The sequence below is a fragment of the Apaloderma vittatum genome, unplaced genomic scaffold (genome assembly GCF_000703405.1).
Source record: "Apaloderma vittatum isolate BGI_N311 unplaced genomic scaffold, ASM70340v1 scaffold9935, whole genome shotgun sequence".
Taxonomy (NCBI): Eukaryota; Metazoa; Chordata; class Aves; order Trogoniformes; family Trogonidae; genus Apaloderma; species Apaloderma vittatum.
The window spans coordinates 99,504-124,306 of NW_009718616.1; the positions used below are offsets into that span (position 1 = coordinate 99,504).

At 37.2% G+C, this 24,803-nt stretch overlaps 1 protein-coding gene across 1 annotated transcript in view; it reads right to left on the minus strand.

Moving 5' to 3' along the window:
* The window catches only part of LOC104274618 (sodium/potassium-transporting ATPase subunit beta-1-interacting protein 3), a gene marked incomplete at its 3' end in the record, with an annotated part of 104,159 nt that overhangs the window by 59,611 nt on the left and 19,745 nt on the right, over positions 1 to 24,803 (minus strand). The window contains exon 3 of the mRNA XM_009870304.1: positions 21,898 to 21,978. Within this exon, the coding sequence (XP_009868606.1) occupies positions 21,898 to 21,978 (81 nt within the window). The remainder of the gene's footprint in view (positions 1 to 21,897; positions 21,979 to 24,803) is intronic.

The following is a 24,803-nucleotide window of genomic DNA, read 5'->3' on the forward strand; positions in this document are numbered from 1 at the left end:
GAAATTCATGCTAAATTGACTGCACCTTCCTCAGATCAAAACCAAACGCAGTGAATATATAAATTGAAAAACATAAAAGAATCATAAATTTTAGTGTTGGGATGCGTTTAGTCACAATGTTACAATCAAAACCAAGCCTTCTAAAGAAACAGCTTTTAATCAGATATTTTTTAAAAATCAAGCATTTATACTTGAGACAGGGTAATACATATAGCAGCAATTTAAAATTGTTTCTTGCTTATTCCTCTTTTGTGGTGCTCTTTGGTACTTGCAAGTATCTATTTAAAGACCTTTTGTTTGTTAATGTCAGGTGGCAAAGAACCACATAAGGCATTGCACAACATAAGAGGGCACCAACAGCAAACAGCACAGGTGGGGTTATTTGGAGGGATTAGCAGAGAGAGAAAAATAAATGAGCTCTCACATGATAAAGTTTATAATGCCAATTCTAAAATATGTTTACAAAAATTAATTTGGCAGCCTTTGTTTAGTGTAGATTAAACACTAGAAAGAGAGCTTGTTTATAACAATTTCAAAGAGACAGAAATTTGCATTCAGCCACTTCTCATATGAGAATGTTGGTGTGGGGGTTTTTTGTTTGGGGTTTTTTTTTGTGATTGTTTTAATTTATGTATTTTATTTTTTTAATAAGAGAATATGAGTAAAGGAACTGTGTTTCTTCCACATAATTCAAAGTAATGCCTCTGTTATCAGGTCAGAATACTAGGTTATTCTGTTACCTTATGACCTTGTGAATAACATAAAGCCCATATCTGCCATACTTGAGGTCTGTTGGTAAAATAATTACGGTTGCAGATCCAATTTAAAGACACCTCTCACGCTTCTGAAAAATTAAAAGCTGTTGAAAGATTTCAAGGGCCACTTGGAACTAGCTTGTACAATATTGATCTGACTTGTGAAGTAACTCAGGTAATACCAGACTAATGGGCTAGTATTAACCTGTACTCACTGATCACTTTTTTTAATTCCTGTGATGTAGTTCTAAACTCTGTTCTTTTCCATGGGAGTTGAAAGGGGAAAGAAAGCCATTAATTTATGAAAAGAATTGTCATAGCTTGCATTTTTGAGAAAAACTGGGCGAGGGCTGGCATTCAGCTAAACCAAAGATGAAAGCAGATACTAATTTGGAGTAGCCTGATTTGAAACACAAGGAATGAAAGAAATATTGTAGGACAGCTTCTTTAAGCAGAGTTTACTCTTGCCTTGCTTACCCACAAAGCAGCATCACCAAATTCCCTGGGAAACTGCATAACTCATATTACTGTTTCTGCCATGGCCTCTACCACTTCACATTGCCACACGGTCTCGTGCTGGCAGACCACCAAAGGACAGAGAAATAAGTGGACACCCACCTCACAGAAACTAGAACGGAAGCTTCTAATACAGCAAGTTGGAAAAGAAGCCTTTCTGTGCATCCGCATGTATATGTTCTGGGCCCATGGACTGAATTATAAATCAAAGATGCGTAAGTAAAATGCCACAAGAAGACATTTTGCTGTAAGGTTTTGTCTTTTCTATAAATCAGAGATCAGGGATTTTTTGTTAGTGGGGAAGTGACTAAAATATCAGCTGGGGATGTTAACAGACATTTTTTCAACATCCTGTCTAGTCCAGTATGACAAATAATCCATGTCCCCTCTGAAGCCAGACTTAGATTTACTGAAGGATAAATCAGTTCATTCTATTTTTTTCCTCTCTGTTTTTTAAGGAATATTCTTAAGAACATATTTGTAACAAAACACCATAATATCTACTACTCTCTTTGTTACAACCTTATTGGTTTAGTGAATTCTTCCTCCAAAGAGCAAAGAGAACTGTTTTTTCTTGATGTTTGTACCATCTCCACTTTTTTTTCCCACCCCTCACCAAATACTTCCTGAAAGCAGAATTTTTCAAGAAGAAGAAGGCACACAAACCCCAGGCTAGCACCAAATCCAGCTGTGAATAGAAATACAAGTGGGTACTAATCTCACCAAAGCGCACATTCCATGGAAACAAAAGTTAAAGCCACTGTCAGCAGCTGTGTTACTAGAGATGCACACTGACTGAAACCTTTCATCAGTTTGGCTGGAGTAATAGCAGTGGCAATTCCTGAAGGATCATGTGGTTCCCAGAAGACCAAACTATCACCTGCCTGCGACAACTGTACTTTGTCTGGTTTACAAAGAGGTCCATTCCATGGTCCAACAGGCCTATGATTCATGATTTCTTTGTCTCTTGTTGCATATGATACTACCTTAGACACTTTTCCTAGTATATTCTTCTGCAAATGTTGAACTTTCAAGTCACAGTGCACTTCTTCACGGTCACCTTTTAAAATGTTCTCTGCTTCACTGGTTTCCTGTCTTTGAATCATACCGATCAAACAATTTTACAGGTGAGGAGCACTACAAAATTCTTCACGTCTATCTCCTAGGGAAGAGGAATCCAGTACATTGACAGGGTTATGGCAAAGGAAATCATCTCCTGTCAATAGGGTAATTTTTGAATTATACTCACTTCACACCATATGCACAATATTTCAGGCAATGTAATTTTAGTGTCCTCCTCAGAGACGTCTTAAGTTTAATGCAAAATCTTTTATGTAGAATCCTATCCCTAGTAAGAAGAATTTGATTTCTTCATAACAAATAAGGAAGTTTCAGACTTTTAGTGAAACTTTTAGTGAAAATTTTGGGAAAGACTTATCACACCTGTAAAGCATCCCTTACAAGACAGGCTTTTAGCCAAAGAAATTGAAGTCTGATTTTTCTATTTCGGCAGCTCCTGGATGACTCACTATGATGACTTCTTTACATGAAGGACCTATCCAGACCAATAGGCTGCAAAACTGGACACGTTTTGAATGAGTGATTACCACTCTGCATCTATTTAAAAGATAGAGAACCTGAGCAGGAGTTATATAAATAAGCTCTGGAGAACATCAAGGTATCTAAGCTAGGGTATGTTTGAGTGCATGTTCATTTCTGAAAATTACTAGAGAAAGACAAAGGTGCATCACTTGTTCCGAGACTACTCCCACGATGACAAGAGAAGGTAGTTAAGATAGTGATGAAATACATTCCTTAGGTCAAGTACTGCATGTCTACATGCCATGGAAATATAATGGGAACTGAGTTGGCAGGAGGACTTTCAGTTTAGTTGATAATTTTAAAAAACGTAAATCAAGATGAATATTCCTCCTTCTAGCCCAACGTGATATTCTGAAACCCAGATGATCATCTTCAGAAATGACTCTGATAAACATTAGTTGCAGGGAGCAGACAAAATGATGAAGCTGATAAGTATTGCTATGCTGCCAGCCATCTGTGACACTTAGAACTTTTGACATACCTCAGAAAAGAGAGGGTACTACAGAAATATATTACTGTGTCTATGCAATGTAAAATGTCAGCACAGCACCATACCCCACTGCAGCACATGACTGCCTAAAAAGATCATGTATAATTTCCCTTGAAAGTGCTAATTTGCATACATACACACTTCAGCTGGGGTAGGAGGTCTACGTGCTCTTCTCTACCCAAGGAGAAATATAGCTCAACCTTGGTTGTAAGGAGTCGTTCAGTAAACTTTATAACCTCATTCCAAACTCCGGCTGTCAGTTAATAGCTTTTCAGAATGACAGTTTAAATCAAGAAAATGTCACATGTGTATAGTAACAGGTCTAATCTTGTCTGTAAATTGCTGCCTGTAGTTTTCAGAAACACAGTAAATTGCTGGCAATTTACAATGGGTCTCACTGCAAGAATAACTTGACTTTTGCACATTCAACAAAACAGTCTTAAATTATTCATGCATATCATTCAATGTTTGGCCAATTTGGAGAGTCATTGATTTCAGGAACCTGCAGTCTGCCTTTTTACTAAATTAATATAAATCTTACACTTGACTTTTACTTTTCAAATGTTCCAATATCAAAGATCTAGAATACATTTTAGGACTCATTCATCAAGTGAATAAGTGGCCAATATTTTTTTTTTTCCAAGCACCCAACACTTAGAAACAGCGGTTTAGGCTATCTGTGTAGTACTTCAGGTACCTCAGGGCTACTGGTATCTACAACAGAAGAAATTTCATTCTGATGATCACAGCACCCATGTCCATTTTAAAAACACAGTGAAGCTAAGGTTGTCTTTCATAAGTCAAGTATCTAAGTAATGGATATCTGGAAAGCAGGGGATAAAAGAAATAAATAGAGGAAAGCTACACAGCTCAGGGAGAACATCAATGGTATGTTGGTGGACAGTGATTTATGGAAAAAGGCCATCGCAGTAAAATCTCTTCTACCCTGATAGATGGATGAGGTAGGACTACAGCACCCTTCCTTCACAGATGGAAGGAGGTATGGTCTATTTATGGAAAAGGACTGTAGGAAAAGTCCTGAGTCCACAGATGATGCCCTCTTCTCCCTCTGCAGAGGCAGCAAGACTCGCAGAGACAAATTCCTTCCCCAGCACTGCTACTAAGGCAGAGTCTTCCAAGGAGAAGCTCCATCCTAGCCCATGAGAGGCCTGTGTGAACCCCGTGACTGCATCCCCAAGAACGCATTGTCAGTGTCAAGTTAGCTTTACATCACTGCCCTCCAGGGCTCCTTCCTCCTCAGAAAAAGAAACAAAACTCCACCTCTCATTTAAGGTTACTTTGGGCACGAAGTTACTTTGTTAAAGAAATAACTGAGCCTACAAGATGAAATTTTTTAATCTCATCTGTATAATCAGGGTTTCAGTGCTTTTACATGGATATATCCATTTATACCATCTCAGTAAAAAGCCAAGAACAAAATGCAATCCTATTTTTTTTCTTCAAAGTGGTATTTACTAACAGCAGAGCAGCAGAAAAATCTGCAGTATTGAAATATTATATTTTGTTCTCAATACCATGTATAGTTATTATGTAGTAACTTCTTTTTGTCTTACTGTAACTCATAAGCTCCTGTGTTTCTTCTCATCTACAGTAAAACCTGAATTAAATAACCATTCAATGGACCGAAAAAATTATTAAAGCAAGCAGAATTACAAGTAATAGGGAGTAGTAATTCTGTTAGAAAGGCAAAACATAACACTGTGAACTATTAAATCATACTTATTTGATGCACCAACTTATTCTACTGTTGGCAAAACACAAACATTTATTTTTTCATTCAAAATGCATGTATTAAATTAAGAGACAAACTATGTCAGAAAGATTATTTATTACACTATCCATGGTATGTGTGGATATGCAGGACAAACTGCAATGAATAATTCTTAGGGAGATAGCAGATCATAAAAAGCAACATATTGTGCAATCTTTTTCACAAACCTAATGCTTTCTTTGGCTCTGGACCTTTACTGAGTTCAAAGAATGGCTTTAATTTTTAGTGTTTTCTTTTATTGTTCTTTAAAAGGACTATGTGTTTAAGTTCTTTCAAACACTGAAGGTTTCAGAGATGCACTGAAATAGTAAGCTAAGGTAGATGATTGCTTAAAAGAGGGGCTGGTTAGCTCAGTCAGCTGAGCCGACAACACCAAGGTTGCAGGTTCGATTCCCGTTTTGTCCCCATGTGTTGCCTGATCTAGTCGAGAGGTGGCGTGCCTGCCCATGACAGGGAGGTTGGATTAAATGATCTCTAAGGTCCCTTCCAGCCTAGGGTCATTCTATGATTCTATTAAAAAAGAAACATTAACACAAATTTCATACATCTACATATGCTTCCCTGATTTTTTTTTACTCCAGTTCATTGAATTTCTTTCCCCTCTTATTATGTATTGGAAGAATTTACAAAGCACAAGCACATCAGAAGACGTGCCACAGTAATATATACAAGATCAATACAAGTAAATGCAATCTAGATGACTGAAAATGGTGTTAAGAGATACTATTATGCAATAATGTAATGTGCATAATATAAAAACATAGAATAATACAGACCCATACATCAGCACTTAATATGCTATATATCAGAACATTTTATTTCACCTTTATTGCATAAGACATTTGTTCCTGATAAATTCTTGGGCTGTTTTGGTTTTTTTTCCCCCCAGCTTTTATATTGAAGATTCTTCCCTCTCCCAAACTTTATATATGAAAAGTGGAGAGGTCTACGGATTGTCTCTTATTTTAATGCTGATTCTGCAAGCTACTTAAACGCATAGTAAGCATGTGAGTAATTTTATTGAGTTTAATGAGAACACTCAGGCATTTTAAGTTAATCACATGTCTTGCTGCACTGAAGGTGCAGAAAAAAAAAACCCAACATACAGAAATCTAAGTAGTGGGAATACAGAATATTATAGGACAATAATCACTGTGATTTGCACACGCTACCCCTGTGCCTTAGGTTATAGCAGCCCTTTGGGTGTGTGCTGCTCTCGATGCCTTTCTGAAGCAGATGTAGATGATGTGCATATTAAGAACACACAAAAGACTTCTCAGTGAAGGAAAATACACTTCTACCATACTATCTGAGGGAGCCAGAGAAAGTAAAAGTCCACAGTAGTGAGGAAGTTGAGGAAAAGTGCTCTGGAGGCTTTAGGTGAGTGGCACATGGAGTTTCAGGGCTTAGTAAGTTAAGGAGTATTCCAAGTCCAGTGCTATGGTACTTCAGGTGAAGGAGAAAGAACACATGAGAGATTGCAGCTACCTTGGGTTCACTGTGGAGGCACTAGACAGTTTATTCTGTCCTCTCTTCTGACTGCCTTTTTCATTTGTAATGTAACATATATACAGATTATGAAAGATTTGTCCTCTGTGAAGATTTCTGCAGTCATTCAGTGCAAAAGTTTTCAGCATCAGGCAAACACATACACATATATGCTGATTGTGTCAGCCTGTTCCTCAAGAAAATGGAATTAAAATGGAGAAGAGATTTCAGTCAATATAAAATAGAGGATATATAGTGGTGAAAATTCAATGGAGAAGAAAAACACATTGGGCAGAATCCATGCTAGCAAGGTTAACGGCAATAAGAAAATGTTAACTAAGCTTATCAGAAACACAAGAAATTATAGAGATGATCTAGACCTATTAATGGATGAAGATTGTATTTTTTAAACAGGCAGAAAAGGCAGACATCTTTAACAACTTTTTCTGTTCTTTATTTAGTAAAGAACAGAATGAGAAGAGGAAGAAGCAGCACTTTCTAAATGATATACCAATTGATATATCAATTTATAAATCGTATTCAGTCTTTAGATCTGGACAACTTGCAACCACACAAAAGCACCAGATGTTGAAATCCATGAATCTTAGCAAGATAATTTTTAATAAATCTTGGGAACTTTATGAGACTGAAGAATTTTAAAGCTTATATAAGCTTCAAAACATGCACAGGCAATACTTCAGGGACAGTTAGGCTAGCATCAGACCCGAAGTAATCGAGGGAAAGACGACTTAAACACAGATGCCTGAAAACCAGCAAAAGCAGTATAATTAATGCAAGTCAATAAGATTTCATAAGTCATTAGGACATACTATACAAACTCTATTTCATTACTTCAAGAGGTAAAAAGTTGAGTTGATAGAAGCAGCTGCAAGAACATAATACACTTAGACCTCTATAAGGCATTCATAAAACATTCTTATTGAAAAACTTTGAATGGCACTACATTTTTAATGGACTGAAAATTAAACAGATTGAAAACTAACTAATTAACATAGTTATCAATGAAAAATCATAGCTGAATAAAAGTGCTCATAGCAGGATTCCCTTGGGATTGATGTAAGATCTGATGTTATTCAACGTTTCATCAAATCAACAGTTTCATCAAATCTGATGTTATTCAACGTTTCCTTCAGTGATCTAGAAGTAAATATAAAATCACTGATTGTAGTGGATGTATTTGCAGATAACACAAAGAGAGGGAGGAGGGTGAATAATGAAAGGCAGGCAGCTGTCCAAGGCCATCTGGACTACTTGGTAAGCTGGGATCAGCAAACCAAAATCCATTAAATTAAAAGCAAAGTGATATAGCCTGGAATCAGAAAATACAGGTGTTCCGGGGTTTGGCTGGGATGGAGTTAATTTGCTTCACAGTAGCTGGTATGGGGCTGTGTTTTGGAAAACAGTGCTGAGAACAGTGCTGAGAACACAGGGATGTTTTAGTCTCTGCTGAGCAGTGCTTGCATAGAGTCAAGGCCTCTTCTGCTTCTGACCCCACCAGTGATGAGGCTGGGGGTGCACAAGAGGCTGAGAGGGGACACAGTCGGGACAGATGACCCCAACTGACCAAAGGATGTCCCAGACTATATGATGTCATGGTCAGCATCTAAAGTTGGGAGAAGAAGGAAGGGGGTGGGTATCGTCCAGAGTGATGGTGTTTGTCTTCCCAAATCACTGTTATACGAGATGGAGCCTTGCTCTCCTGCAGATGGCTGAACACTTGTCTTCCCATGGGAAGTGGCGAATAGATTCCTTGTTTCGTTTTCTTTTGCTTGTGTGTGTGGCTTTTGCCTTATCTATTAAACTGTCTTTAACTCAACCCGCGAGTTTTCTAACTTCCACCCTTTTGATTCTCTTCTCCATCTCACTGTGAGGGGAGTGAGTGGCTGTGTGGAGCTTAGTTGCCAGCTGGGGTTAAACCATGACAACAGGTCATGCAACAGAATGGGAAACAGCATCCTAGAGAAAAAAATACGTTTGGATAAAAGGTAAAATGAGCCTGGAATGTTTAAGCAAGCTGCCCAGTTACAGATGTGAGAAGTTATCTTACCAGACATTTAGGAATGAAGAAATCCTAGAATACTGACAGCACTGCTAGCATGTAGGAATATTTTAAAATTCTCTAAAAAACTTTTAAAATAATTTGATTATTTTATGTATTAAAACTAGGTAAATTTGTGTCCCAAGCACATTTTAAGATGTAGACATCTTCATAAATATTAGTATATGGTATCAGAGTAAAGCAAAGAGTTTCCAAAGACAATGATATCATAAGATGATTTAATAGGTAACTGTAGGTTTAAAACCAGAATATAAAGTATATTTTTAACTAATTAGCCATTAGTCAATTCATAAGAGTTAAATATATACAAACTAAACCTTAAATAAATAAAAATACCACAAAGTACAAATTAAAAAGTGGTTAAGATATTATTTTTCCAAAATAACTATTTATACCAACTGTGCTAATGTCTGCAAGGTATACACGACATTTACATGCCTACAACATTTAAAAATAAAAATAGATGGCTCTTACGAAAATCAAGACATAAGGATGGAAGATACCCTGAAGCAAACCATAGTTGCTACTCAGGGTAGACGTGAAGTATACGAAAATAGTCCCAAACCAGCATGAATAACTTCAAAGTTAAACAATGTACAAATATATTTGAGACTAAGATCTAGTAGAAAAAAGTTTCTTCACAGCCGGACATCTAGGTAGGTCTTTCCTCACTACATATTGTCTGTTATCCAGCACTCCAGCTTGGAGGCACTTGTGAAAGCCTTGGTAACAGGTGAAGAGAAATAACCATTAATTTTGTCAAGATGAGATGGCTTAAAAGGAGAATCCTGTGTCCTGGCAATATTGGCCAAGAGAAAGTTGACCAGCAGTTTGGTCATGTCTGATCAACCTGAAGAAAACTAAACTGAAGGAAAATAAAGGTAAAAAGTAAAACTATCATTCATAACTCACATAAACTGAAGGTAAAATAAATCAGCTGTGTTATACCTGCTGCAAAGTAAGTAATATGGGCTTTAGGAACAACATCTATGCCCCTCACAGCAGAACCAGACAGTGGGTTCAGCAAGCACCTCAGCATAAAAAACTGCCAAGGCTCCAAATATCTTTGAGATAAACAAGGAAAATCTTCAAGCCAAAACTCCCAAATCAAAACTCAATCTCTTGACATACAAAAGGTGGGGGGAAGGGAGGTGGCTGCTTTCAAGACCCATAGCAGTAACACAGAGGAGCAGTGCTCAGCAGACAGGTATAATATGTTCTCTCCCTGCAACGGAAAATCTCTTCCATATAAACATATTAAATAATTTCCCCATGCTTTCTAAAGATGTAAGTGGAGAGGGAATCTAAATACACAAAATGCAATGCTGCTATAACACAGACAATCAGATTCATAAACAGAATCCGCCCTTGTAAGACAGTCTCAGGCAAGCACTGTTGCTGTCATTGTGACTTCTCCAACATTTCTGCCTTTGCCATTTGACTGAATAGGTCAATTATTCCTGGTATAGTAAAGCCACTCAACAATAAACCTCCTAGCAAAGCAAAGGGCAGGAGGGCAGCCAAATCCTCAGTAGGATTCTCTCACTCCTTCCCCATTAATCTCAACTGAATAAGTCTGCTCAAAGGAGTAGTGATACTCATGAATAATAAACTTAGTCACATCATCAACATCAGCAAAGAATTTCCCTGAAGGACAGCTGAAAAAGGAAAAGAAAGAGAGTATAATAATCTAGACAAGGAACAATCCCTCCAATTGCGTTGTGCATTGAAAAGCAGTTCTCAAAGCCCATTCACCTTATGGGGGGTTAAGTAAATTACTACATGGAAACCAAATTTAGGAGATAAACTTGCTCAATGATTCAAACCGCAAAGGCTAAGAAACTACTTCTGATGATGTACAGAATCAAAGGCCTTCTAATTAAGACAGATTAAGACAATATGAACATTAAGCACCCAAAAGAAAAGATTGTCAAAACAGACATAGTGGAAATATATTTAATATTCCAAGGTATGCTACTGAACTAGTTAGAGTGGTTTTGTTTGCTGAAGCCTTCAAAAGAAATTAATAGTAGGAGTAAGACAAAGACACTGCCCTACAGTCCTCCTTATTGTGCACCAAGACTGAACCACTCAACAGGAGCTGAATGACAAAAATTTCTTCTAGATGCTCTTTTGAAAAAATCTGTCAAAAGTCAGGCACAGGTAAACCTACCAGATTTATAATGTTTGTAAAGCTCAAAGGCAAAATGCCAACACTAGACTCCTGGAGCAAAGTAATTAAAGGCAGGTGTTAACTTAGGAAGTTCAAGACTCTGCATGTCTAATGCTGAGATATGAGAAAATCCTACAGAAACCTGCTCTATATACTTAGCGAAATACAACTTCCTTGTTGAACGCAGATCCACCACAAGTAAAACAAATTTGTATCCTCCCTTGCCTTTCCTCTAAAGTAAGTGAAGTTCATGAATCCCAGCAGATGCAAGTGCAGTAACTTGGATGACATCTAGACATCATGAACAACCACCTGCTTCTTGTATTTCCTTCCCAGGTCAAAGACAGGCCCATATTACCACATCTATCTACATAATACCTTGAGGTATCTGAACAGGTTGGATCAATGGGCCAAGGCCAGTTCTGTGATGTTCTAGAATGACAAATGCTGAGCCCTGCACTTTGGCCACAACAACCCCAGGCAATGCTACAGGCTTGGGGATGAGTGGCTGGAAAGCTGCCTGACAGAAAACAACCTGGAGGTGCTGGCCAAAAGCCAGATGAACACAAACTAGCAGTGTGCCCAGGTGGCCAAGAAGGCCAACGGCATCCTGGCCTCTGTCAGGAATAACATGGCCAGCAGGAGCACGGAGGTGACTGTCCCCCTGTACTTGTCACTGACAAGGGTGCACCTTGAATCCTGTGTTCAGTTTTGGGCCCCTCACTACAAAAAAGACATTGTGGTGCTGGAGCATGTCCAGAGAAGGGTCTTGAGCATAAGTCTTACGAGAAGTGGCTGAGGGAACTGTGGCTGTTTAGCCTGGAGAAAATGAGACTCAGGGAGACCCTCTGGTTCTCTATAACTACCTAAAAGGAGGTTGTGGCACGATGAGGGGTCAGTCTCTTCTCTCCAGTAACAAGCAACAGGACAAGAGGAAACAGCTACGAGTTGCCCCAGGGAAGGTTTATATTGGTTATTAGGAAAAATTTCTTCATCAGTTGTTTGCACATGCTGCCCAGAGAAGTGGTGGAGTCACCATCCCTGGGGATATTTAAAAGATATGTAGATGTGGTGCTATATGTGCTATAGTTTAGCGGTGGACTTGGCAGTATTAGGTTAATGGTGGGACTCAGTGATCTTAAGTGTCTTTTCTAACCTAAATGATTCTTTGATTATGTAACAGCCTGAAGTCACACTCTTATCAATTCCCATAAGAAACACCTGGCATACTTAAAACTCCCACACAATTCAGTATAATCATTTCTGGGAAGAACTTCTTCAGATTCTACTATTACTAACAATAAATCCTCTGTACTTTCACCAAGGTCTAGGACTGTCTTACATGTAAATTATTACAAAATGCCCTTATTTTAAATTACACTTTCTTCCAAGCAAGCAATATATTCAAATGAAAGAGGGGGAAAAAAAGAAAAAAAAAACAACACAAACTCCAACAAATAACTCACGAATCGGTGTGAAATTTTAAGACAGTTTTACTGTTTTGAAGAAACCTGGATATGAATTGAATGCAAATATATATTAGAACACTGAAGAAATGTTAGGCTTTCCCATAAATAAGAATTCCTTACTTGGCCAGCGTGGGAACTAAAATTTCAAAGAATACACTACAACAGGAAAAACAGCATATATAGAAATCACTTATCAAAATCATCAATTTGGCCTTAGCAGGCAATAAATAGAACATGCACTAGCACTAAAATACATGTATTGCCTCACAAAATAGTCAAAATCTGTACACAGCGGTCACTCTTTTCAGGAGTAAGAAATCATAGAATCATAGAACAGTTTTGGTTGGAAGAGACCTTCAAGATTGAGTCTAGCCTTTGTCCAAGCCCTATCAACACCACTAAACCATGTTCCTCAGCACAACATCTACCCGTCTCTTAAACACCTCCAGGGATGGTGACTCAACCACCTCCCTGGGCAGCCTGTTCCAATGCCTGACAGCTCTTTCAGGAAAGAAATTCTTCCTAATACCCAACCTGAACCTCCCCTAGCAGAGCTTAAGGCCATTTCCTCTCATCCCATCACTCGCCACTAGGGAGAACAGACCAACCACTGCCTCGCTACAACCTCCTTTTGAGTCCTTGTAGAGAGCTGCTGAACAGACAACAGATAAGGTTGATCCAATGTCTAAACAAAATTATGATTAAAGAAATCACCAAAATATCTTTCCTCACAGTTTTGCCAGAAGGGCATCACACCGACAATGAAGAAAATCAAAATCTCATCAACAGTCTTCCCTTTTTCTTCAATAAAAATATATTAAGCACTACAAAGTAGGTCAAATTGTCAAAAAGTGAATAAAACCCTGAGCAATGAAACCTAGGTTCACCTTATCTGCAGATGGATTTGCCATACTTGCTTATAAACAAATCACAGCTCAGAAAAATTTCCTTTCCTCATTCCACAAACAAGCTAATCAATTCAACAATCATTGCAGCATACACTCCTGCATCACAGGACCCAGGTCAGACTGGGACTGCATCCTTATTTCTTTTTCATATCTAAAGGTATCTTTGAAAAGTTTCACAAGGTGCCTGAGCTACTCACTTCTCACCTCATTATCAGGCTGGACTTTAGCTTTTTTTTTTTTTTTTTACGTCTTCAAGAACCTAGAAATTAAGTTAATCAACTCAAACAAATATGAATGTGTTTGTATTAATAAAGTTATGTTTTGTAATTAGCTAACCATATATATCACACCCATCATTTACAAAGCAAATCAACCATGAATATTAAAAAAACCCACCTCAACTGCAGAGATACCAGTTATTGTAAACAAAGATGATGATGATCTACACTCTAAACATCAATTTTAGAATTTAGCATCAAGGAATTATAAAAGAACATCAATTCTGTTTGGAAAACACATTTCAGTGCTGCTGACGGTATACAATATTATGAACCGCTGTAAATGTCACCTGAAAGATAGGAAATTCGATTTTTGCACCATCTGGAATGTACTCCTGATTAAGTTGTTCAGCAATGTGATCATATCACCTAAACAAACTAATTAACATCAGAATGACACATTCTGCAGTTTGGGTGGCATTCATCTGTGTCCTATTTGTTCCACATAATTTTTTTTGCAGAATGACCTTACGCTCAGATTGTGCCACCAAGCTAGCTGTGTGTTAATTCTCCATCCAAGAGCAAGCATATATTTCATTAAAACTTACATGATGCTAATGCTTTACACAGTAGAGGAAAACAGACTGAATAGTAAATTACTTTGGTTATGTGGAATACGGAGTATCATAAAAAACAAAACAAAACACAAAGCTTTTTCATCTACAGTAGAATTCTTTGTTGGCAATTTTGAATTGGAGCAAAGCACACTGATTTCAGTATTAGAATTCTAACAGATTAATACTTTTCTGCTCTTTCATTTGCCTTTTGGGGTTTGTTTGGGTTTTCTTTTTGTTTCCATTTTGTTTGGAGAGAGCATGTATTATGACATCTTCATAACCACTCTGCAGGTAGCATTTCTTTAGTTTTATTTTCAAATTGTATGCATGAATGTGTAGTTACTCCCCTTTTTGGATGAGAAATGTAAATTACAAATAAAAAGATAATGCGTTGTGCTACAGCTTCACCATTATGAATTCACAGTTCATAGCTAATAATTTTCTAACTTTTTATGGAAATAGTCATTGCATCCTAAAGAGAAAATACCACATACAGTTTCCACTCCGACACCTACCTATCCCAGCCTAACACAGCAACAAAGAATACTGCAAATACTATTGAAAGCACACTACCAACACTCTGAATCTATGATTAAGGATACCTAATACCAGCCAAAGCCAGAGCAATTATTTTGAAGCACCAAAATGTTGTTTCTGTTCAATATTACACTGCATAACTTAACAGTAAATTGGTTTCCAGGTTTATTGCCAAAGTAATTAAAAATTCAAAAGCTTGCTGTTTTAACAGAACATTACGGAAACGTATTACATGGAAATGAACCTGGAGATTATTTCTCTTTATTGTGAGAGAGGAACAGGATGGGAGGAGCAACTTGCATAAGGAAGCTCGTACTAGAAATTCATATTTTAGCAAACACATTTCAGCAGAACCCCTCTTGTAGAAAAGGGCACAAGAACAACAAAAAATAGAGGTAACTTTCTAGAAACTTGGGGTTGGTTTGTTGGTTTGTCTTAAAAAAAACCACTGAACTTCTGAGATCTGGTTCAAAGAAAGACTGAAGGCCAAGGGAATTAAATGGATTACGTGACACAAGGACTAAAATTTATGTTGCATCTGTTTTTCTTTGCCTTTATATTAGTTTAATTCTATTTACTTAAATCATGTTTACTTAGCATTCCCCCTTTTTTCATGTCAGAGAAGATTCTGGAACATTACTTTAAAAAAAACAATTCTTTAAACCATTATGAAATAATAAACTTGGGAAAGGATGAAAAGGGGCAAGAGGGTCCAAACCTCCAAGTAATTGAACCAATCTGTCCATCAGGTTTAATTTCTGCAAGTTTAGTTTTATTAGTGCACACACTAGGAAGACATATTTAACTACTGCTATGAAACTAGTAATTTGTCATGTCTAGGAACTGCAGAATGCCTACAGCTACATCTACTGTTTTAGTGTGATCCGCTGTCATGCGCATCACATCTAGTTGCAGCTGATGGCATCAGCTGAAGCAAACAGACATATGACAGCAGAGCTACTATATATATTCTCCCAAGGTCCATGAGAGATGCTGACCCAAACCAACGGATACGAATCAGAGGTGTGTGGGAAGAAACTCTCCGCTGAGACAGACATCAATGTATGTCCAGCAGCAAAGAAATACTATTATTACTCTTACACTGTCCTCAGTGAAGGATGCATTGCTGTGAAAGGCAATGATTTCTGTTCAGTTAAAAATCCATCAGCAGAACAGAAAGTGCACGAGTATTATCTGTAACAGATGTCTAATCTCCAATCAGGAGCGAACAGCAACGACAGCGTCACCTCCCACTTGGTGTCACACAGCTGAACACCACAACCCCACCCACACAAGCTCAAGAACCACTGTCAGCCACCTTGGAGGCTCCACTGAGGTCCCCCATTTTCTGTGCCCCTACACACCTTCTGGGGAAAAAAACCAACAAACCACCAAAGAGATATCCTGAGCTCCTCAGCTGGAATGCCACTCCTGCTAACTCTGACTTGATTAAAAATAAGGTTTTGAGTCTTCAATTTCTACTTTGTCATTTTTAACACTCCTATCTTAGACCATCCATGGACACTAATCTAGGGGTTTTTAGCTTGGCAAAGGATTATTTCTATAGATTAAAAATAGCAGGGCAGGAGTGTTACCTAAATTACCCCATATGGATATTCCTTTACTTCACTCTAAACTATCTCGCAATGAGGCTTTGATCTTATGATGAGCTTTAGATCTTACTCGATGCCCTTATTAGAAAGCCTCTCCTGACCTCCAACCAAATCTTATTTGCCACATGCTCAGCAAATTATTTCTTGTCCTTCTTCCCACCAGATATGAAAAAACCTGCTCACTTTCCTCAACATAAATATCATCTACATTTGAATATATGTACTATGACCTACCTTCAGTCTTCTACTTAGGCTAAGGAAGTCCTTTACCCTCCACCACCTGCTGATACTCCCAACTTTGTCCACAGACTTTTTGGATATTCCAGAAAGATAATTATGATGCTAACTACACCAAAATAATTGCCTCTATTTTCTCACTTACATCAGTACAAGTTAGAATGAGAATCACTTTTTCTTTCATATTATTAGCCTAAATTCAAGCAATGCTTATGCTCTCATTTCACACAAAAAAAACAAACCAAAAGACACAACCCCCGGCATATACATCTAGTTCTCTATTAATTACAAAATAGCACTGGCTTTAAGCTTAACTTACTCCATTTGAGATGATTAGATATAATTGCATAACAATTAAGGATTGATTGACATGTAGCAGATGGAATAAATTGGATTTCAGAAGTAGCCAGGATGAAGTCCACATAATTAGCCCCCATTCTGATGTACAGTATTTTGTTTAGAAAAGAGTACTAGGTTTCCATTCCTACAGTATTTCACTAAGTAATTTATTAGTCCATTTTGTCCTCAGGTGGAATAAATCATTACTTTTAACAGAGTTATAACTCTACCTTCTGACTAAAAAACCGTATCAGAATTTAGGCTACAGTTCTGTTTTCAGCTTAATAAAGAAGTTGGCGGGTACCCTACAGATTTTGACCTTCCACTGATAAACGTAAATATTTCCAGAAAAAAAACACATGAAAAAGAAGACTGTTTTATTAAAAAAAACATATGCAAAATTTCCTTTGGCTTCAGGGGAAAGGTTAACAAATCTAGTGTCACAGGCATATTAGAGAGTTCCCTTATGTTCAATACCAAAAACTAAGGACCAGATAATAAACATAAGCTGTTTTAGTAGTAGTTTCTTACTGAATATATGAGAGTTTGTCATGTAAATCCCCATGGAAAAGCAGTAAGAATCAGTTGACAGAGAGCTCAACCTTGAGAGCTAAACTAAAGTAGTTCAGAATGAAGCAATGTTCATGCTCAAGAAGCATGCAGCACAAAAACTGCACAGAACGAGCAGAAGCATCATTGAAGAAAAGAGCTCATCAACATTGCCCAGCTGCTTAGGTAAGGTATATAAAAAAACCAGGAAAGGAACAGTATTGGAATGCTGGCATACATTTACTGAATAAAGACATTAACACACACAAACATATGCCACTAACTCACAATAAAACAAGCAACAGAAAAATATTCTATCAAAAAGTATCAATTGGAATAGCAAATGATAAATACAAATAAACACACATATTTCCATACTGGATCTGAAACACTGGAGGGATATAAATGACAGAAATATTAACTACACACACTAAACAAATCGACTCCTGTGTACAGAAGTACATAAAAGAATGTTTTGCTGAGAATGACTTATACATGTCAGAAATTTTCTTGTCCATATTTGAGAAGAACATACAAAAATTCAAAATAACAGCTTCTGGTATTGTATCAGGTAAGATACAATCAGTGTTTATTTTCAAATGCTCTTTAGAGAATTTTTTTTTGCCTCTTGTTCCTCAAGATCTATGTTTATGTCTATGTTTTACATTGTCTATACTCTCAAATGTGGCATTTAGAACACATTTTGATTGCAAGACACGGAGTAAGATCCAAACAGCTAATGAGATCATGTATGGGTATAGCAATCTGTCATCCTGCAGCAAAGGATTAAAAGGTCATGTTATAATAGCTTTATTTCTCTCATACAGAGTGGTTAACACTAAAAAATATGTTTTCAATTTCGTAAAAGTAGTAAAAGAAAAAAACAAGCAAATTTCATTTTTCATAAGGGCAGCTTTTCCAATGCTAAGATTAGAAGTGTAAAAAGAATTAAAAAGCCTAAATTAACACAAACAAAAATATTTATACAGGCATATTTATTTTATTTCTGAGGAAATATATTTTCTTTAGTCCTGAAAAAAACACATTAAAATTTACTTGCACATCTGTAATGTAAGTGAAAAAGTTTGACTTACATGTTGTTCATAAGGTAGTTAGAGAGACCTTTATTCATAAGTTTTCTACTTAGAACAAACATCCAGCTGTGGAAAAGCCAGGGTTATTCACCTCTCACCCCTGAGAAGACTTGAATCCCTATCATCCTTTTCCCAGGAGACTGCCCTGATTATCATACTGGAGTTACTGGTGGGTGCTTCCACACAAAATTCTTCTGTGAAGGTTTTCCTCTTTGTATAAAATAGTGTGTTACTGATTGGAACAGGGGCTGAGAACTGTGTGAATTCCTTGACAAGTTTACAACCCTACATACAGTCTTTCAGTCCCCAGCTTACCCCTCTCTACCACTGTCCTCCTCAGGTTCACAAGGTCGGCCCCCCGATTACTACAAACAAACTCTGGTGGGAATTTGCATATGCATAAAATTGCCTCTTTTCCTTTAAAATATGAAGTGCTTTTAACTAAATATATCCCTGTTGTCACTCTCATGAAGAAATATCATACTTGTCTCAAAGAATGCAAAGGAACAAGTCACATATATTGTGTTTGACGCTGGGAAGGTAGCTGGCAGAATTTTTCATCACTCCTTCTCAAGAAAAGTTAAAAAATCTTGGTATACTAGATCCATAAACTTTAAACTAAGTATCAAGCTGATCCTTAAAAATAAAAAATAAATTTAAAAAAGGAGAAAATCAGTGTACCAGGAAAATCTGAACATTAGACATTATAACTGAAGAAAAAAAATGTTTCCTTCAAATTCTCATAGCACAGAATAGACCTAAATTTCCTTCAGCCTTCTTATTCAAGTTTTGCTTTAACAATAGCATAACTTCTTGTCAGAATTCAAGGAGAGAATATTCAAAGGAGATCTTCCTTTCTGCCACAAGAATAAGATCTGAGGAACATTTGAATGATTGGGTTGGGGGTTTCTGTTAGGACATTTGAAAAGCCTGTCCACATGATATGTGTACTCCATGTGAAGACACTGAATTACAATTACCATTTAATATTGCACCAAGTTATAGTTTTTGGTAATAATCACAACTGAAGACATAATTCACAACACTCCAAGCAACAGCTAACTCTCATTCTGGTCAGAGCAAATATAAACACAGTAGTGCTTAAAAACAAACAAACCAACAGAAATAGTTCAGCTCCAGGTAGCATCGTAACTTTCCCTGGTAGTATGTCAACAGAAGTTAATAATTATAAGCAGTCTGCATTCATTGTTATTTTTTTTAAATGAAAAACAGAACAATAGGAAGAAGGAAGGTGATTATTCCCTGCTAATATTCCAACACTGAGAAAACAGCCATCCAGGAAAAGCTTCTGATGATGTTTGATTGGACAACCACACTAACGTACCTTGATAACGGCATCTTTCTATCCTGCCTGACAGCAAAAATATGCATGGAAAGCAAAAATTAAATTTTTAAGCTAGCATGCTGGGTAAAATGTGGGTCCCATTTAAGTCAGTATCCAATACTCATCAGTTGGTAAACACTCAGGATTTTATGGGTATGATGAAAAAAGATCTCAGTCTCTTGATGACCACATCATCTCTAGCACAGTTTTCAGAAACAGCATTAATTGAATTCAAAATTGCATGGTTTATGGAGGAAAATTCTTGATTTTATCATTACTAGCTTGGTCCAGATACTGGTGCCTTTGATATAACCTAGACAAAAGCAGTTATTTTCCATGGACATAATTTTTTGTGTTGTTGAATAAGTACTTCTCAAACATTGCAATTACAAACCACAAGATAAAACAATCCACCAAGATTTTGAGATCATCTGAAGCACATACTAATAAAAGGGATTTTTGTGAGTTGAGGAGTAATATTTGTGCTACTACTTCTCTGCATTGTGATTTGTCATGTATGTTAAGTAAGAAGACCTAGAAGTGAAACACAGCAGTGAAGCTGAAGACATAAGATTTTAGTTCACACCTCCTAGTTTATAAACCCCTTATACTAAGGATATGATCAGAACCCTTTGCAATCAATGGAAAAATAATTCAAATTTTCACACAGTCAGGGGTCAGACTAAAAGCTTCGCTCCACTTCCTAGGCACTGAGACAAAAACACTAGTTAGCTATAAAAATGTAATAGTCACTATAAAAACAGTCATCACCCAACTGATTGAAAAAAATACAAACTCTATGTATAACGAAGATGAACAATTACTCTGGACATTCATCATTTCCATGTATTGCTCTTCTGTTCATCTAAGAAACTTTTAGGTCAGAACATATCAATGCAATTATTATTTTGATTGCCTATGAATGGCACTAATTTCCTCATCAAGCCTATGACTTTTACTGAACTACATCATATTTGGAGAAAAAACAAATTATTGTAGCTTTTCATTACAGAATTTTATCACCATCTATCACTGAAAGCTTTAATGTTAATGGATTTTTTACTGAGTAATTAAATTTTATTTTGTACTAAATTATTTTCACCAGTTTTCGGTTTGTTGTTAGCCATGAGCCAGGAATTTTAACAATGAACCGAAAAAAGTATGTAGCTCACTAATGCTCCCATCTGAATGAGGTGGAGTTCACAATTCTCTAAAAGCACTGCATGAATTAACAGTGATGTAGTTCATATCACTAGATCTACAGCAAATATTAAAAATTCCATTAATAATAGCAGGATCAGCATGCACAATGGGCATACTGTGTCTGGAATCATTTAAGTTTGAATACGATAAACAAAGATCAGTATCATCTATGTCTAACAGGAGGATAAAACCCTGCAGAAGTTCTGTGGAACTCACTGTAGACACAATGCTAAATATAACCTATGTAACGTAAGTGCAACCTTGTACAACTGTCACATGGATCTCGATCCTTTCAGCAAGTATTTCTCCTCGGATCAGAGGTATCACGAAGGAACTGGTCATCTACAGCACTGAGTGTTATGCAAAGGAAAGTTTTATTCAGATACAGAAAAGTTACCCATTGCCATTTGTTCTTTTTTTATAAAGAATTAACACTCTCACCATGAGACTAATTTGCTCCACAAGTCACTACATTAACCTTCTTAGTAATTTTCTTCAGCTGCTTTCAAAGCAGGCTCGGAAATTCAGGTACGCTTTCCATGCACACTTGAAAACTCAACCAAAATGACATTGTTTTTCAACAATCAGAAAGAACTTCAAATTTTCCACTGACTAACCCTCCCCTCCCCTTGACTGTACTTCAGAAGGCTACTGTAATTCAGACTCATTGCATTTATGTACTTCAAACTCATGACCACTTACTATCAGAGACAAGCTCAAACACTAGAGTTCCCATCAGAAGGGAACTCTGAAGATCAAATTGCATGTTTAAACAACCGCATTTTTCCTCCATGGTTACAGCCTTCTAAAAATCTGAGAGTCTTTCTGTTAAAACACCCTCCCATAAACCTGAAGAAGGATAAGTCACCTACCTTAGAAAGTCCGCCTACTTCCAAATAGAAGCAGATAATGAAAACATTCCAGGTGACCCACAGGGCAGTCCACACCGTGTACTAAACGCAAAGCCGGATGAAAGCAAAAAGACAGAAAAATAAAATGTGAAGATGAAAGAGGACTTTATACTGACCAGATCAATAATAAAAAGCCTGATATGAATAAGCATTGTTCTTCTGGGAACAGACAAGCATAGAGAGTTCAGAAAAGAAGCTTTCCCTGCAGAAGTCCCCTAAAGAACCACCGGAAATTAAAAATCCAATATTTGTTGCTGCTCTAAATACATACCAATAAAATGGATTTATGCTATATAGATTTAGACTACCCTACTGATGCCAATTAAGTCCAAAATGCTGACTTAAACACTGTTTTGGGGCAACTGTGAGTCACTCATAAATCATGATTTAGCTCTCTTAATGGAGATTCAAGAATAGCAGAGTAATTTAAATAAGCAAATACTGTTAAAATAATATTTCAATATTATGAAGAAAGACATAAGAAAAAAAACACTAACAAAACAGAAAACCTACGGAGCTGACAATTTGGATTTTTTTTTAAAGGGTAAGTCTGAGCTCTTCAGAGTTTTTCAGTAAAAGGTATTTTAAATAAATTAAAAATAGCTCACTACTTCTCCAGCCCTTGTGGGGGGACACACCCCTTCACTCATGATTATATCCATATCTCTCCCAGGTTCTCCAGTGTCCTACCGTAGTGTAAGACTGAACTCAGAATCTACCCACAGCATGACTGGGAAATTAATTTGCCTACCTCAAATCACCTTTTGCATTTTAATTGGCAGCACAGCTGACTGGCAGCCCTTCCTTACAGATGCACTATTTACCGATACAGGCCTGTAAACTATGTTCAAATACCTCTCCAACCAGTACAGTTTAGGAGCATTTCTGTCTGATGGGCTCAGCCATATCCCAAAAAACACAATCAACAGCAGCACTGCCCCTTCACATTCATGTATTTATAACGAACTACTGCTAAGTGCCTGTGCAAATAGGGGGCTAGTTAGCTCAGTCAGTTGAGCGTGGCGCTAACAACGCTAAGGTCGCAGGTTTGATTGCCGTTCACTCCCCATATGTTGCCTGATCTAGTCGAGAGGTGGCGTCCCTGGCAGCAGGGAGGCTGGATTAAAATGATCTCTAAGGTCCCTTCCAGCTTAGGCCATTCTATGATTCTGTGATTCTATGAAATCTAATTAGTTGTGACCAGGTGAGGCTTTTGTCTTGCTTCTATGTACTCAGTAAAACTCAACACCCTAATCTACAATCCCGTAGGTGCCATTAGCTTGGTTTTCTTAGGGAGCTCTGGGTTATGGTCCTCTCTTCTTTCTCCTTCCTACCATGTGTAATGAAAGGTTCCATTAAGGAGGCAATGAAAGGTTCAGGTGAAGACAGTTTTTTTCCCACTTTGATTACCCCCACACGCCTACAGTTGTTTCTGCACACCAAACGGGTTAGCTGCTTTCATTTAATTTCTCAAGAGGTAGTTAGGCTGTTAGTGGCCTCGTTCTGTCCCATGGACACCTTGAACCATGAAGGCAAATACTGTCTGAACGGGCTTTCCCAGGCCAAGCTAGGCTGTTTGACACAGTCAGGACCTCTTCATCTCCTGAACCACTCTGAGGATACCTGAAGGAATATTGCAGGTCCAAAGCAGGTGTGCACCTCGAAACCCAGCCGCTGTGTATGCAGAGATTCTTCCTACACTTTCACTGAACTGCAGGGATATTAATTTAAGCTCCATTTTTCTTTAAGAACGTAACAATTACATATTCAGCAAGTAGTACCGCATGGGGTTTTTTAACTACGAAAGTTCTTGTCCACATCTGAAAACATATCTTTTGGATATGCAAGCAGCAGTTATAGTATAGTGTAAGTTACTTAAGGTAAGATTACATTAAAAGAAAGATTTTAAGACAGCAAAAGCAAGAAAGTAAAATAGGAAATGTCAGAATTCTGGTTATATATACTACCTTAATTTTGCAATACAATGCAAACATTAATTACATTATCACAGGTGTATTTTTATTTTAAAAGACCTTACCTCCCTTAATACATTTTATGAACAGCTTAATACATTTTATGAACAGCTAACTCAATACTTCATTTCTTTGTCACTCAGACCTTGCTCTGAGGACAGAATATTAATTTCCTCATGAGGTTTTCTAAGATGCTCATCGCTGTGATGTGTGAAAGCTGCACAAACATTAACTAATTTATTTTATGTTATAAGGAAATGATACAGCTCTCAGAATGCAAATTATATTCTGATACATGCAGAGATTACATTCAGAAAGTATTCATACATTATAGGCATCCAACTTGAGATGCTTAAGACTTCATTTTTCAGAACACTTGGGGTTATAAAGCGCTTTCTAAGCTCAGTGTTCAGCTCCCTGTGGCTGAGCATTCAGCACTTGTGCAAATTGGACCACAAGGTCTCAAGACAAGAACGCAGAAGGCAAAAGGAAAACAAAGCATGTGAGAAATTTCATTTAAGTGACTCGCTTTGTCTCAAACAAGATTTTGGTGGTTGAGAGCAGAGATAAAGGTCAGCTAATCCAGTATAGCCTTCATGAAAAAAACAGTCCTTTTACTCTTGATGTCACGTGCCTCATTCTTCCCATGTATTCTGTTTTCTGTAAATCAAGTTTCCGTTCTTTAGCTGCAATCACCAGAAACAAAATGTCTGTCCTTTTTATTGCAACTGAGGTGTCCCTAAAAAACAACTGGTATGCATCCACGCAGTTAAAAATATATACAAATATATATCAAATATATACAAGGATCACATTAGGATTGCACAGGAAGGCTTTAATAGCTTAAACACCTTTTAGTAGCAACTTTTAAGTGTTTCTTCCTGAAAATTTCGT